This window comes from Molothrus ater, chromosome 5 (genome assembly GCF_012460135.2).
Source record: "Molothrus ater isolate BHLD 08-10-18 breed brown headed cowbird chromosome 5, BPBGC_Mater_1.1, whole genome shotgun sequence".
Classification (NCBI taxonomy): Eukaryota; Metazoa; Chordata; class Aves; order Passeriformes; family Icteridae; genus Molothrus; species Molothrus ater.
The window spans coordinates 84,508-101,123 of record NC_050482.2 but is presented as its reverse complement, the minus strand read 5'-3'; the positions used below and the strand labels follow the sequence as shown (position 1 = coordinate 101,123).

Here is a 16,616-nt window from a genome sequence, read left to right as displayed (position 1 = left end):
CATCCTGGAGCTATGGTTTATTAGTGAGATCAGCTGCAGCAGGCTTTTATAGACTTTAATGCCAGAAGGAGCTATAGTTGTCCAAACCTTGTAGCAATTACCAGGGAACTTCATCCAGAATTCTTCCATACAGACCATTATTTTTTGGCTAAATCAGCAAGTGTGTCAGAAGAAAGGCATTGTTTTCATGTAAAAGACTCTACTAGTCCATAACTCCAGTTATTGAACTACCAGGAAATGCACAGCACGTGTGCCTACAATCAGGTCATGCGCTAAACCCCCTCCATAGTCAATGAGGAGAATCAAGCATTTCGAACCTGCTGCTCACTGCATCCTCATCCCAACACCTAGTCCAGATCAGCTGCCTTTGCTCTGCTGACTCTCAGGGCATCCATGCAGTGCCCTGAGATGGGCAGAGCCCTGTGCAGTGCAGACAGCAGTGCTGGAGAGTGGGCACGCGGCAGGACAGGGGGCTGGGCTGAAACTAAGCCTGGGAAAAGTGGACAAAAGTCCTTTCTCCTAAGTGTTTAATTGTTTCTCAAGAACCAAATTAACGAAAAGTTGATGTTAATTGGCAATACATTAAAAATTAGTGACATTCTTCAAGTCAAAACTGTTTCAGCCATGACAGACAGGTGCTTACTGAGCAGATAAATCCCCTGGAAGCATGAGAATGCCTCTTCAGCCTGCACCCAATTCTCAGTCTCCAAATTGTATTTTCCGGTAGTTAATTTAACTAATTGAGCAAGTTGGCATCTAATTTCTAGACAGAACTTGTCTTCATGTCTAATCATTTGTCTCATCCTATCTGCCTACAATTGAAGGAACAGTAGCCCAGGGAGGTTGTGATGTCTTCCTCTTTGGAGATGCTCAACAGCCATCTGGACAGGGTCCCGGGCAACTGGGTCTAGGCTGAGCAGGGGGCTGGGCCACATGGTCTCTGGAGGCCCCTCAACCTCCACCCCTTCGGACCCCCACCCTCAAGCTTTCTGTGATTCTGCCACAGACACGGTAGCTGTCTCTGTGCCACCAGTGCCATTTGACAGAAGGATATGATGAAGTGCATATGAGAAACAGAGCTAGAACCAGCACACTTCTGTGGTGATAGCGTTTGTTTGCTCAAGCTGCCTCACCTCCTGATCTGATCCTGTGCTGCAAAAAGAGCCTCCTCTGCAGCAAGACGACGGTCCCGCTCTTCCTCCAGCTGCTCCTCCAAATACTTCATATCCTGCTTTATGCTGCTATGTAAGCGTTCTGTTTCAGACAACCTGTCAGAAAGTAACACAGCATATGCCAAAAAAGGCACAAATCATGGACCATTGTGTTTCTATTGTATTCACTGATGCAGTGTGTGAACAGACTCAAATTACCTCCCAGCTCACAGAGGAGACTTAGTCATCTTTACTATATATAAACTATTTGGAAAACATGAGAGAAGATAAATCTCTTGAAGCTTCAGTTTCACATCAGGAAGGAGTTCCTTGCCTCTGTCACCATGGCTCCACCTTCTGAAAATTATTTTGAAAGGGTTTGAGGAATCATGTGCTAGATCTTAGTTTCAGAAGGTTACAAGGAATCCTGTGCTACATCTCAATTCCAGACACAATCTCAGTCTACAACCCTGAGACCAGGACCATTGATATACTTCAGCAGCTACTGAGGATCCAAGATGCTGGTTTGGCTGGCATTGCTGCTCTATGTTATCCTTGTGTTTTTTTGAAGCTCTAATCCAAAGAGATAACTAATGACAGCTAGTAAGTGCATACAACAGTTCCCCCAAGTCCACAAGATCCTAGTGTGGGACTGAGTTTTCCCAACACTCTGGTGCAGATTAAAGGCATCAGGCTCATCACTAGCCTCAAGGCCTCCACAGGACCAACATCCCCACCCCTGTTTTCTCAGACTTTCTTTACCTCAGCTGCAGCTCCTGCAGTTCAGGTGTGTAAGTGCCTCTCTGTGACTCATTCTTTTCTTGGGGTGCTCCTGGAGCAGCATCTGTTGCAAACAGCTCCTGAAAGAACACAGGAACATATTGCAAACTGCACTGAATCAAGAGGACACACAGCCACTACAATGCTGGACAGTTCACAGAGCCACTTGAAGTGAGCTTTTCCCCTCTGTGCAGCAAGCCTGGCCCCCTTACCATGCTCTTGTCTGCAGCCTGCAGCTCCTGGAGCTGCCTCTCGAGCACCAGGCAGCGGTTCAGGACCTCGCTGTAGTGCTGATGGCTCTCATAGGTGCCCCGACTGCTCCCTCGGAGCTGGAGGGAGAGGGCATTTTTCTCCTCAAAAACCTGAGATAGCTGAGAAAAGTATACAATCAGCAAGCAAAGAAATTGATTTTGTGAAAGCAAAATTGTTCTCTGTCTAGTTGAGGGTAAGAGTTCTCTTAAGAACATATAACTGCCACGCTGCCAATCACTAATGTCAAAAGATCAGTGACAATCCCCAAGAGTAGCTTGTGGCAAAGGCTTCTGCAACAGGAGTCTCAAAACATCAAAGAGATGTACAGAATACTACACGTCCAGAAAAAGATTTCTAAAGTGCTGATATTGACCTAAACCGTTTCAGAAATATCATCAGTGAATTATTATTTTATATTCTCATTTTCTCCTTGAACACAGCTCTCTTTCTGAAGATGAATAAATTCTGGGTCTTCCATTTCAGTGTGGGAATTGACCGATTGTGATTCTGCACTGAAATGCAGGAAGTTTCAAGCTGGCAGGCAGAAGTGAAGATGATGAGCTCGCCTTCCCAAGGAGGGACTTCCTTCAGCAGCCCAGAAAGCAGGAGGCTAGGAAGTGCTCCTGGCAATAGACATGGAACCTGCAAAAAACTTTCTTCATACGGTCTCCCTCTCTGGTCCCTTTGGCCTTCATCTCCCCCATTCAACTTCTTTCCCCCACTGTCCCCTCCATCTGTCCTCTCTCCTCCCCTCTCCCCTTCTGTCACCTCTTTTTTTCCTCCCCTGCCTTCTTCTCTCTTCCTTTCTCCCGTTGGTCACCTGGGAGAAAGGGCACTGAATGGCAGTGGCAGAAAAGCTGCTGGTTCAGACCCTGTCCCTGAGCCTGGTGGATGGGATCTGCCTGAGGCCTGGATATCCTTCTGCTCCATCCAGAACAGCTGTCCCACTCATAGCTTCCCTCTGCAGTGCTCTGGCTCTCACAGCTGGCAGATAGACGTCCTTCTGGTCCATAGGAACAGCTGTCCCCCTCATGGCTTCTCTCTGCAGAGCTCTGGCTCTCACAGCTGCTCACTGAGGGAGAGCAGTGCAGGACATGGGGCGTGGGCTCTGCTGCTGTGCCAGCCCTGTTCAGCAGCAGTGAATCCATCACTGTGATTCTAACACTGCTTTTCTGAGAGATGTATTTCTGATTTTGTGTTACTTCATTGAATGCCTGCAAGGACATATTGTAATAAAATCCCAATATTACCAGGTGGGACATGCCTGGGCTCATCTGACCCTAGCTGCTGGGCCAAAGGCGGCAGCTGTGGTGTTTCACCTCAGAGACACCTTTGGCTGGCTGGAAGTTGCAGTTAGGCACTCGGAACAAGTCCAGGCATGGTAGAAACTCAGTTTACCTCTGGTGGAAAGGCTCCAGGCTACGTGAAGAGGAAAAGGAGACGGATTCTGCAGAGGGTTTAATCCAGAATTTATTCCAGAGTCACCTTTGTCTGAATCTTGGTAACAGCTCCACAGAATCCTGACCGCATGGTCTCCGTGTCTTTTAAGCTCAGGGGCAGGGGGCAGGAAGGGGCAGGTGAGCCACCAGCCAGGTGGGAGGGGGGGAAGGCCCAGGGGACAATGACACTTGGACAGGCCAATGACCCCAGGGCTGAGGGGCATCTTTTGAACTTTTGCCAATCACACGAGGCCCTGCTGGAATGATAAGACTGACTGACAGCACTTAGCAAGGAGGCAAGGGGGAGGGGAAGGGAGAAGGTATTGCCACACCTGGGAAACTACTGTGATAGCTGAAACAGGAAATGGCATCACACTGCAACAAGGACAGATTCATTCCTGCTTCCTGAGCCCTATTCCACCCAAACCCTCCCCACATTCCTTGTCCTGACTGCAAGCAAGTATAAGATGTATCAGTACCTTGCTGTTTAACTGCTGAATTCTGAGCTCTTTCTGGTGCAGTTCTTTCAGACTGTCACTTAGCTGGGCCTGGAGGTGTTTCATCTCTGCTTCTAGGCTTGAAAAGTCCCCTTTCAGGACTTCTGGAGAAATCTGCCAACGAAAGAACAATGGAAAATATATTGCTGATGTGACAACTCGCTCTTGTGTTTCTCCTCTCTTTTCAGTATTCCAAGGTCAAACCTAACATTATTACTAGACCTGGAACTTGATCTGCTCAGGCAAAAGAGCAAATGGGGAATAAACAGAAATATCCTAAAAGCCATCTGAAAATACAGTCAGGAAAGATCACCAAACTTGCACATATGATGGGTCCTGCTCAAAAGTTGTCTTAAAGCTGTTTGCAACACAGGAAGAAAAAAAAGGCACACAAATGAGAGAAGAAAAAACAAACAAAACCCTGAAGTAATGTCCACACTGATCTAATCAACAAAGACCAGAAGGCCAGCACTGAAGAATCCTCCTGGAAAGCATCACATGAACATTGTTCAAGCGTTTGCTTTGCATATATGCATGGGTGTATCAAGGCATAAAGGAGATTTGCTGCCCCCTCCACTGACATAAACCACTGGGACCCTGCAGACATGGGTGGGAGAGTTCTGTCTTGGCTCTGATGCACTGCACTGTGCATGCAGCCTTCCCTAGACAAACAAAATACCAAACACATTCCACTCCGCTTTTAGGACTGTATACAGGGGGAATAAGAGAGAAGGTGCAGTGTTCAAGCCTCAGCCTCTCTGGACTTGAACCAGGATTGTAGATCCCTGTTACAGTAAAAACAGCAAGAAAAATTCAATGGAAAACTTAAAAATTAAGATCTGACATTAAAATGTGAACTAAGACAGAAAATCTTAGATTTAAAGACAGTGCAAGAGGGCAATTCTAAACCAGCCAGAATTCACACCTGAGAAGTTCCATGCTGCTCCAAAGGACCCAAGGTGCCTAGGAAGCCCTGTCTCTTTTATCCTCTTTCTTGAAACACTGGAAACCAGGAATTTAATGAAGAGCACTTAAGGGTATGCCATAATTTCTAGAACTTCCAGTGATGCAAGTTAGAATGTTGGTATTATCTTTGGAGGCCTCACAACCACATCCAGCATTGCAGTCTGCAGGAGCTGGGTACAGGCAACACATCCTCTTCTGGTTGAGTTTCAAGCTTCACATTTCCAGTAAAGAATCTGTATCTTTCCACCCACCTTGCTTTGGTGCTGTTCCTCTACGGCTTGAGCCTTGCTGAAGGGCAGCCTCATTTCCTGTGTGATCCTTTGTAAATGGCTCAGCTCCCTGTCCTTCTCTGCAATGGCCATCAGGTACTGCTCCTTCATGCTGCTGCTCTGCTTTTCCCAGGAGTTCTTCTCCTGTCTGCCCAGCATAAACAAGGGAAGTTACAAGGAAGTTGCCAGTATGACTTAGGATGACCAGTACCCAGCTAAGAATGAGCCAAGGGTGATTCAAGCACCACCTCTTGCTGGACACGAAGTTTTATAACCAAGCCAAGCCAAAACAACACACTTAAGTACAGGAACCTTAAAAGCAGGTTTAAGGAAGTTTTCTGTATTTGGTTGAACCCTTTGGATTGTTCCATGCTGTCCTAGGGTGACTTTTTCACACTTTCTGTGTTTCTGAACATTGTTTTGATCTCACTCTATGGAGTTTTGTCAAGGAAGTCACTGGCAATGCCACTTGTCCCCATAATAATTTCTCTGCACCAGACCCACAGTGCCACACCAACCTGAGGCCATCACTTCATGTACAATGTGTAAAAGCTGCACAGGAAATAAAACTCCTGTTCTTTTGTCAGGATAAATAAAATTTGTAAGATGCTTCAAACTTTATGAGATCTGCAGTGTTAATTTGAGGGTCAGAGTGGGGGTAGGGGGGAGAGAGAGAACTACAAGTTTTTATATCACTCTGGACAAAGAAAAGCCATAGACGTTTCCACAAAGAAAATCCCACCCTTTTCATTCCAGCCTCAGGCATTCTTAAATGGATCTCTGAAATATCTGAAAGCATTTCTCCCTGTTTTCAGAACAGAGCATATTTGTCTGACTAGTTTTAGTCCAGTTGGAGAAGACAATTTTACTAGACTTGAATTACAGAGTTAAAAAGAACAAACTAGAAGACATAGAGCAAGTGAAAGATAGGATTAGACAGCCATACAAAATTAGTATGCTCTAAACTATGCTATCAGTGGGATAATAAAGGGTGTTCAGCAGCAGCTTGGAATGGAGAGTACTGTGATCATATACATAAATTCCAATACAAGAAACAGCCTCAGTTTCCTCTCCAACAGATGATACTGACCACCGCTGGATGAAGGAAATAAAACAAAAACATCCCTGATCTATTTCACACAGGCATTGACCTCCAAGCTGCTGGGCTGTAATTCTGAGGCAGAAGCTGGGTGAGGGAATCCCAGGTCCTCTCCTGGCCAGGGCAGGGTGCTCAGTGTCACCTGTGCCAGGTGAGGTTCTCAGCATTCCCTCCACCTCTGCCCACAACCGCCCTTTGAGAGAAACAAACACATCGGCAACGTCGCCGAGGCAGGAAGCAGACAGACAGCTCACCTGAGCCGCTGGAGCTCCTGCTGGTACACAGCTCCTTCCTGCCTCAGCTGCTCTTGCAGACGAAGCTGTTTGTCTGCCTCTTGCTCCCACTGCTGCAGCTGTGCCTTTAGGCGAGAATTCTCAGCAGCTTCCACCCCAACAAGGATGTATTGCTGCTGCAGATTCTCCAGCTCTCTTACCTGTGATTAAAGAGAAACATCATTATGTGACAACTGAGCAAGCATCAGATTTAATACTTAGAACTGTTTAAGAGCATTTCTTACTGTGGTGTCTGGAGGGAGAAAAGGGTGACATTCAGATGACAGAGGAACTAAAAACGGAATCAAATACAGCAGTGTACTAAAAACTGCTCAGAAAAAAGCCCTCAGACAATTCTACTGGTAATGAGGGCAGTGTGTTTTGAGCCCTCCCATGAAGATGTGAAATACACTAACAAAAAGACTCCAGACTACAATAATAATTATCTTACTCAGAGGAAAACTAAGTGACACAGAAGGAGCTGGTTAAGCGTAACTCCTGGAGTTGGTATTTACTGTAAACCAGGAAACTGATAAGTAAAATCCTTTTGGCTCTCCAATTCCAGTCAGGCTATAATTAGAAATAAGTTGTTGTTACACATGCATCACTGCAATTGTTTTTGAAGACAAGAAGACATGGCTGACTCTGGAGACAGGACTGTGCTCAGTGAGTGGCAGTGGGACATGACTGTCAGAGTTTGTCTCCTGACCAGCAAGGAGACCTCTGGAAGTTGCTGGGCTGCACTGTGCCAGAGACCATACAAACACAGACACATCCAGTGTGCAGGCAAGAATGTCAGAAGGAATCTGCAATGTCTTGTATCTGCTTTGAAAGTCAGATGCCAAGAGGAGGAGGAAACTCAAGCCTTTGTTCTGGTCTCTTAGAAATCTAAGGCAAATCAAATGAGCTGACACAGATGTGAACTACGCAGGTTAACAGGGACCTTATTCCCATGATTTCATATTTTAAACCAAGCTAACAGAGAAACCACCCTTGGAAGTTAACAATAGAATCACAGCCTCCCTGCCAGAGAAAATAATACAGATGGCCCATACCAGATTCATGGGGTCTGATGGAGCATGCCCACAAATGCTAAGGTCATCGGGAGGCAACTCCATTACCTTTGAAAGGTCATGGTGACCCAAGAAGTTCCTGAAGACTGGAAGAAAGCAAATGTCATCCCTACCTACAAGAAGGGCAAGAAAGGAGAATTGTGAACCTGCAGTCTGGTCAGCCTCATCTCCATCCCTGGGAAAGTCAGGGAGAAACTAATTCTGGAAACCGTTTCCAGATACATGAAAAAACAGGTTGGCCAGAGAAGCTGTGGAATGTTTACTTATGGAGATATTAAAAATGCAACAGGACATTGTACAAGCAGCCTATTCCAGCAAGCCTTGTTTGTGCAGGGGGGTTGGACTAGAAGATCTCCAGAAGACCCTTTGAATCTCAACTATTCTGTGATTCCATGAAGATGCAGCCTGATCTATGCATCACATTGCAATTATCAGAAGATCGCTGAATTTTAAGACTTGAAGATCCAAACCTCCTCTGGTGCTTAAAATAAGAGCAGGAAGAGAGAACATGGACTTACTACTCTGTCTCTGTCACTCTGCAAGGAGGCCAGTGCCTTCTTCAGACTCTGCACTTCCAAAGCAGTGGTGGAAATGCTCCCTTCTGCTTGTTGCTTCACTTCTTCGATCTTACGCGTTTTGTCCAACTCATTCAGCAGACGGTCTCGGTCATTCTGCAGGCTTGCCATAGCCTTGGAGAAGGATTTGACTTGGTTGGAAGAGCCTTCCAATTCCAAAGATAAGTGGAGAAGCTCATCATCTTTAGCTCTGAGCTGCTGATTAAGTTCCTCAATCTGGGCCAAGAGACCTCTTTCATCAATAGCCTTCTGCAGTTCTGTCAGCTCAGACCTGACCATATCTCGGTCCCTGACAGTGGAACATTGCTCCTCTTGTAGCTGACCCATCTGTTTCTGAAGAGTCTGCACTAGACTCTTCTGTTCCTCTAAGTCTGTAGAATATTTCTGTTTCAAAAGATGAAGCTCTTCATTGGCCTGGTCTCGGCTATCCTGAAGAGAGCTCATGGACCTCCCAAAAGACTGAATTTGAGCTCTAAGATCTTTGTTTTCATCTTTGACTTCAAGCAATTTCTGTTCCATTTCCATCAAGTCCCGTGCCAACTCTGCTACTCTCTCTTCAGCTGTCTCGGTTTCGTTCCTCATTATCCCTGCGTCGTGATGCAGGTGCTTCAGTTCCTTCCGAAGCCTGTCCTCAGCCTCTCCCACTCTCTTGGCTGCATCCCTCTGAACACAGTCTAGATCCCCCTCAAGTTCTCTTATTCTTTTCTGGGAGAGGGAAAGCTCATGATTCAGTTGCTGTACCTCTTTCTCTCGAGCCTTCAGTTCTGCCTGACACTCCACGATGGGACTCCCCTCATGTAATGCTGCCATCTCACTCCGCACCCGTGACAGAGAGGACCTAAGAGTGTCAATCTCTTGAGACATACTGGCTTTATCCTCTCTTAAGGCTTCCATGCACTTCCTGAGGTCATCCTGAGTATGCTCAGACTCTTTCAGCTGTGTTTCTATGGTTGCCTTCTCATTTTCCAGAGTTTGGATCCGCTGAAGCTGTGTGTTGAGAAGTTGCTTCTGTTGGGAGTCTTTTATTGAAATTACTTGGTTAAGGTCTTCTCTGTAGCGCACCAACTCTGCATTCAGCTTGGCATTCTCAGAGTTGAGGTCATCCATCTGGCCATGGAAACTTCTAATTTCTTCCTTGAGTTTGTTGTTTTCAGCAGCAGCCTCTTGAATTAGCTGGTCTTTTTCCAAGATTATACCAAGATGGCGTTCCTCGAGCTGCTTGTAGTCCCTCAGGATGCGGTCTCGGTCGTCCTGCAGAGATGACATGGACTTGGTGAAGGAGTCCAGTTGTGCCTTCTGCTGCTTACTTTCTTCTCTGCTTATCTTCATCTTTTCAGTGAGATGATTGAGTTGGTCAAGAAATTTGTGCTTCTCATTTTCCAAGGCTTTTTTATTGTCTTCCTCCTTACTTAGCCTGCACTCCAACTCTTTCATCTCTTCAGAATGTTGCTGCTGTAATTCAGCTAGAGCAGCCACTACTGCTTCTTCTTTGGCAGACAGCAAACTCATGATCTTTTGATCTTTGGCACTAATTTCTTCATGCAGCTTATTTGTTAGGTCCTTGGAAGCCTGCAGGTCAGCTTCAAGCTGCTCACAGTTGAGTTTAAAATTCTGGATACTCATCTCTTGTTGCTTGATCACAGTCCCCAGCTCTTCCCTGGCCAGCTCACATTTGGTGAAGGAATTCTGTAAGTCAGCAAGCTGGTCTCTTAGGCTGCTGATTTCTGACTCCAGCTCCTGCTGTTCATTCTGAGACTTGCTGTACAGTTCCTGAGACCCTTCAAGCTGAGTCAAAAGCTCTTTTTTTTCCTCCTGCAACATTTCACATGTCTTTTGATGATGCTGAATCTCCTTCCTGAAATCAACCTCCCAGTCTTTCTTGTTGCATTCCAGCCTGAAAAGAAAAGATTAAGTTGGTCAAAAATCCACAAAGTATCTCAGTATCTAAAGCCACACTAATTCTGTTCTTATACTAATTTAGAAAAGCCACAGAATTTGTTTTAATTAAAGAAAGCAAGCTAGAAATATATCTCAATGTAAAATTCAAGATATCTTTTAAAGTTCTGACTGTACTACTGCCTTAAAGGGGTGGTGGCAGGGGAATATATTCTTTTAAAGTTGTTCATGTCAATACTGGAAAAAGTGTTCACTTAAACACTGGATGTTATCACCCCCTGTCATTACATTACTTCTCTCAATTACTTCTCTCGTCCATTGTAGCTAACAATAAAAACAACTCCATGCCACCCCACAATGAAATTGCTGTTCTGGCACCTTTAATGTCCATTTAATGCTTCATCATACAAAGATACAGCATATATAAAAAAACATTTTACTCATTTTAGAATGGTTCGGTTTTGAAATTTGGAAATACACAGCTGTATACACATTTTGATAGGTTTCCATAGCTCCATCTTCCCCACAAAATTTATTTTGGGACTAAACTGGAATTACGTATCCCAATGCTCTCTTGACTTCTCAGTGCAAAAACTCGGTGCAAAAGAAACTCTTTAATTAATCTGAAATTTGAAATACTCTGGAGAGTATTCAGATGGTGAGTGCTTGCCACAGAGAACAGATTTAACACAGGTATCCTAAGGACATGAAGAAGGACTATTGTAGAGTGATCACCTCATGTCCTTGTGCAGATAACAAATGCAAAGTAACCTCTTCCTGACAAAGCTCCCCTGACACAGCTTATTTACCTGGATATTTGAGTCTGGAGTTCCTCCACACGCATGGTCATTTGTTTCACCTGGTCCTGTAGCACAGTACAAGCTTCCTCTTTCCAACGTATTTCTTCTTCCTTCTTTTGAATAGTTTCAGTGAATTTCTTCTCCCATGTTTTTGATTCATCTATCACTCTATCCCTATCATCCTGAAGAGAAGACATGCTCCTGGTGAAGGCTGCAAGCTGGGCTAGTGTTTTGTTTAGATTGCCTTCCAGTTGCTTGGCTTCTTGATCCTTTGTCTTCAAGGAGTCCTGCAGATCACCAACTGTTGTTTCCATATGGTCCTTCTCTCTCTGCAATGCTGCCAGCTTTGCTTCCATGTTTTTGATCTCCTTTAAGTGCTTGTCTTTTTCCTGTTCCAGTCTTCTCTCAAAGTCCTCATCCTTTTTCTTCATTTGAATTTTAATTTGCTCTTTGTTTGCTTGTAACTCTTCCTTCACTTTGATACTCTCAGCTAAAACCCTTGCTGCCTCACTCTGAGTGTCATCCAACACTACTCTGCAGCGAGCAAGCTCTGCCTGGGCTTTCTTGGTGTCTTCAACTGCTTTAGCTGAAGTTTCTTTGGCTGCTTCTACCTCTTTCTGAGTCTCACTCTGCAGAAATTCCAGAGCTTTAACAGTCCTTTCTAAACTACTGTTCTTTTCCTGGCTTTTGATACAGTCCTTCTGCAGCTGCTTAATCTCCTGCTGTTTCTGTTTCAGCAGTTCTTGAAGCTCCTTTATATGTGTGCTGCTTTCTCCTCTCCAGTTGCATTTTAGCTTTCCTACAAATTCCTTTTGCTTTTCTGAACTTGCTTCGCTTTTCTTCTTTGCCATCTGACTTTTCTCCTCCTCCAGTTCGTGCATCATTCTCTGCAAAGTCTGAAGCTCATGTTTCAGTTGATCATTTTTGATTTGGAAGTCTGTTGCATCTTGCTGATAGTTTCCAATACTTCCATTAAGTTCTGCCAGCTGATTCATGAGCCTTTCTTCCAAGTCATCCTTTTCAGCCTCTAGAGCATCCTTCAGTGCTGTCATTCTGATGAGGTCGTCTCTGGCTTCTTGGACCTTCTGCTCCATCTTTGCTACCGTAGCCTGCAAATCATTCACTTCATGGACTTTCTCTCCCATTTGGTGCTCCAAAGCCCTTTTCTCACCTGCTAAAGTCTCAACACACCTGCGGATGTCACCCAGCTGTTGCTCTGAAGCCCTTCTATTATCTTCCATCTCTGTGATTCGCTTAGTGAGCTCAGCTATTTGCTGTCTGTAGAGACCAGGATCCTCACAAGGTCTCTCACTTTCAAGTGCCTCTTGTTCCAGCTCTGCAGCACGAGGCTCTGGTCGAAAAGATACGTCCACTTGATTTTCAGACTCTTCTGCTGGTGATGGTGTGGCAACTGCCTTATCAGTTTCTTCCTCCGCTGTCTGCTGGGCAACACAGCTGTCTACAAGTTCTCTGCTTTCCTTCAGCTTAGACTCTGTTACCTGCAAAAGGCACTTCAAGTCCACAATCTCTTGATTCAGAGACTCCTTTTCAGCCATTACTGTCTCAAGCTGAGTAGAAAGAGACTGGCACTCCCTCCTAGAGCACTCCAGGTCTTCTCTCAGGCTAGTGTTTGTAAAGCCCTCTCCAGTCCTGTGCAGCTCTCCATTTGTAAAATGCATCTCTGCTCTAAGCTTCTCATTCTCCTCCTCTAGTTCCAGGATCTTTTGTTGCTTTGATTTTGCAAATTTCCTCATTTTCTCCTTCATTTCATCAATTTTCTGTTCAGCTTCTTGTAGCTGCTTATCTGTTTCCTGTTTTTTTGCTTCAGCCCCTTTTAGCTGAATGAAAATTTCCTGCTTTTCCTGCCTAACAGTTTCCAACACGCGCTGAATTCGCTCAGCCTCATTACTCACATTCTCATATGACTGCAGCAGAGTTTCATATTCTCCCTGAAGCTCCTTGTATTTCTCCTGCCACTCAGAACTCTCAGTGGCTTGAAAGCTCTTCAACGATTCCACCTCCTTCTCCAGCTTCTCCTTCTCTAGAACAACTCTATCCAGAGTAAGTGTAAGGTTTTTACAGCATCCATCAAGATTCTGATTTTCTCCAAGTAGCTTATCAATTTCTGCAGTAATTTTTTCTCGCTCTCCAGTGAGGCAAGCTAACTTTTCTGTTAAGGTATCTGTTTCTTTAACATGGCCACATATTTGGCTTTCCATATTTGTCAGCTTGACAGAAAGACTGTCAATAGTAATTTTAGCATTAGCCAGCTCTTCTTTTAGAGATTTGCTCTCCTTTAGTGCCTCTTTTCTAGAGATAAGTGCTGCTTGCAACTTTCTCTGCATTTGATTCTTCTGCTTAGCTGCTTCTGCATTGTCCTCTTGCTTCTCCTGAATTTCAAGCATCTCTGTTTGTAGTCGCTTGTTTTGTTCCTCATGCACCTGAGCCTGAGCCTCCAACTGACTACACAGTCTTTGGACTGATTCCTCTTTTTCCAGCAACTGTGCCTGCACATTATTGAGAGTGTCACTTTTCTCCTTTAACTGCTGGCTAAGGAATTCAATTTCTTCATCCTTTTGGTGCACAAGAATTTTCAAGTCTGCCAGACTGGCCACTCCAGAAATTTTTCCTTGATTCTCCTCCAGTTCTGTCTGAAGACTTGCTCCCTTAGCTTCAGCTTGGTCGGAGGTTCTCTTCAGCCCTTCTATCTCTACAAACAACTGCGCTATGTGCTGTTGCAAATCAAAGATTAATTCTGATTTGTGAGCAAGCTCCCTTTGCATATGGCTGACACTACATTCCAATTTCTCTTTCTCCATCTGCAATTTGTCAAGGTGTTTTTTCCACTCTTCCTCAGAAATATCTGCAACTTGTACAAGCTTGTTAATTGTTGTATCTTCTGCTTCTATGCATGAAGAATCCAACCCACCTTGACTCCTAAAAATACTCTCTGCTGATCCTTTCTGCTCTTGGAGCTGTCTGAGCTGAGCCTGGATACTGTCTTTCTCTTTGCTTTGCTGATCAAATTGTTCTTGCAGGATGTTGTAATCATCTTTTTGCTGTTTCAATTGTTCTCTGTGATGCCTGTCTTTTTCTTGAGCCTTTTTTATAGTGTCTTTGCGAGATATGAGAGCTTCTTGAAGTTTTTTTTGAAGTTGTTCTTTTTCTTGTTCAAGAACTGAAATCTTTTCTTCAAGTGCAGACTTTTGTTTTTCTTCCAAATTTGTACCTGCTGAACTATGTTTCTCATTTTCTTCATCATCTTCTGGGCTTTCGTTGGTTTCAGTTACTTTGTCAGGAATTGTCTGATGCTCCATGATTTCATCTTTAAAGATTTCATCTTTAACTGAAGCAGTGTTTGCCTTATCTTGCAAGCTTTGACTCATTTCCTCAATCACTGCCTGCAGTCGTGCTTCAGTAGTTTCTTTTTCCTTCCGGATGCTCTGCAGCTCAGATTCCTTTTCAGAAAGCAGCTGAATTAGATAGTCCTCCCGGGGCTGGTTTTCAAGACCCATTTCTTTGCTGATCATGCTTCTCATGTCTTCCTCCCCTGCAGCTGCCTGAGCCACTGAGGTTTCTGATTTTTGTTCTCTACTCAGTTGTTCTAATTCATTCTCCAATCTGGTTACCTTCTTCAGAAGCTCCTTCCTGTTCACAAATACTGCTTGCAGCTTCCGCTTTACTTGCTCATTTTCTTTTCTCAGAAGTTCAACTTGATTTACTAATTCCTCATTTTCTTTACTCACTGCTTCTGTCTCATTCTGCTGCTTGGATACCCCACACTTCAGACATGTATCTTTTGCTCCTATGTTCTGTTCTTTTTCTTCCTGGGATTTTAATAACAGACTTGTCTGCTCCTTAAGACTCTTCAGCTCATTTCCTAGAGCAAATTTCTCTTCATTCAGCAGGACCATTTTCTCAGACATGCTGACACTGATCTCTGCCATCTGTCGGTCCTTTTCCTGCAAGGCTTGTTGCAGGTTCTCTATAGACCTGGTGTGCTCAGCAACAAGCTGTTCCAGGCTTGCTGCCTCGTGTCCCTTTAAGGTTAATTTGTGGGAAAGCTCTTCCATCTCTGCTGTATTCTTCCTCAAAAGTTGTCCTAGATCAAGTACTTCACATTCCTTTGTCTCAACCTGGCTTCTCAGATCCTTTAGTTGTATGTCCTGGTCAGAAAGCTGAAGTTGTGCTTCATCCAAGTCCTTTTGCAAAGCTTCAATTTTTATATCCTTGGATTTAAATTCATTTTTAAGGCTCTGGATTTGCTCTCTTAGAAGGCTGCTTTGACTGTCAGACAGTCTCTGCTTTTCTGAAAGAGCCAGCTCTTCCTCCAGTTGCTTCACTTGCTCCTTCAGTTCTGTTATGGTAGAAAGTTCTTTGGCCTGACACAAGAGCTGATCTTGTTCATCAGTCAAAACACAAAATGTACTGTCAGGATCCTCTGTTTTTTTCCTGTATTCCTCAGCCAACTGGTTTAGCCTATTTATTTCTGCACATTTTTCTCCTAGTTCTTTCCTAAAGGATTCTTCTGATTTCTGCAGAATTATTTGCAGTTCTGTAATTTGGTTTTGTAACTTGATCAGCTCTTGAGACTGAGAGGTGCCAGGGCTTCCCTGAGGCTCATCTTGGAAGCTGATTCCATTTTCCTGAAGAAAGCCAATTTTCTGTATTTCTGTTTCTTTCAGTAGTAAGACACTCTGTGTATCTGAAGCCTTCTGCTCCTCCCTCTCCAGACACTGTATCTGTGAATTCTCTTCCAGCTCGTTAGCTTCTGTTTGGCTGCCTGCAGAAGTTTGGCCACTGGGGCCCTTGAGCTGGCTTTTCAGAAAAGTTATTTCTTCTTGGGCTTCTTTCAGTTCCAGCAGCAAAACTGACAGCTCCTTCTGTTTCTCCGCAGCAATATAGTCTAGAATTCCAGGTGGACAACTTTCCTCAGTAAACTGCTTGCTTCTATTGGTAAAGACATCTGTTCTTGCCTAAAATAAAATAATAGGCATCATTTTTCCTTTGAATCTTGTGAAAGGGCCACTTCTGGAAGTATCTGCTTTCCACGCTCTGTAACTGTCTCAAGCTGGCTTCTGCAATAAATGGCAGCCCTGCTAATAACAGGGGGACTCTGTCTTGGCAGTGGGGGTGGACTCAGTGACCTCCAGAGGTCCCTTCCAACCCCAACTATTCTGTGATTCTGTGACTCCCCAGGTCACTTCTGCTAATTTCAGTTTCTGAAGTTGCAGCATGAAAGATTCTGGCTGCAGGATCAGACCATAACAACAACTTCCTATTCCCTTTTCCCCCTTCTCTCCTGATTGCAAGATAGTCTAACTCTGAACTGTTTAAGTTCTCCTGTGATTCTAACAAGCCCTCTAGTGTACTTAACCACTCACATTTTCATGCCATCCTATTCATAGCCTCTGAGTAAGGAGGTTTTTGTCCCCTGTTCAATCTGTGCATTTAACATGGCAAAGAAGCAGGATAGAAACCCATATTCCAATCTGTGTCCATGCCCAAAGTGAAAGCACTAGACAAAGCACCTGTAACAAAGTACTT

At 44.4% G+C, this 16,616-nt stretch overlaps 1 protein-coding gene across 1 annotated transcript in view; it reads right to left on the bottom strand.

Annotated features, from left to right (window-relative positions):
* The window catches only part of GOLGB1 (golgin B1), a 40,268-nt gene that overhangs the window by 2,521 nt on the left and 21,131 nt on the right, over positions 1–16,616 (bottom strand). The window contains exons 15-22 of the mRNA XM_036400620.2: positions 11,079–16,045; positions 8,317–10,267; positions 6,708–6,886; positions 5,337–5,502; positions 4,102–4,233; positions 2,144–2,302; positions 1,914–2,011; positions 1,134–1,268 (exon numbers count right to left, since the gene is read on the bottom strand). Coding sequence (XP_036256513.1) covers positions 1,134–1,268; positions 1,914–2,011; positions 2,144–2,302; positions 4,102–4,233; positions 5,337–5,502; positions 6,708–6,886; positions 8,317–10,267; positions 11,079–16,045 — 7,787 coding nt within the window. The remainder of the gene's footprint in view (positions 1–1,133; positions 1,269–1,913; positions 2,012–2,143; positions 2,303–4,101; positions 4,234–5,336; positions 5,503–6,707; positions 6,887–8,316; positions 10,268–11,078; positions 16,046–16,616) is intronic.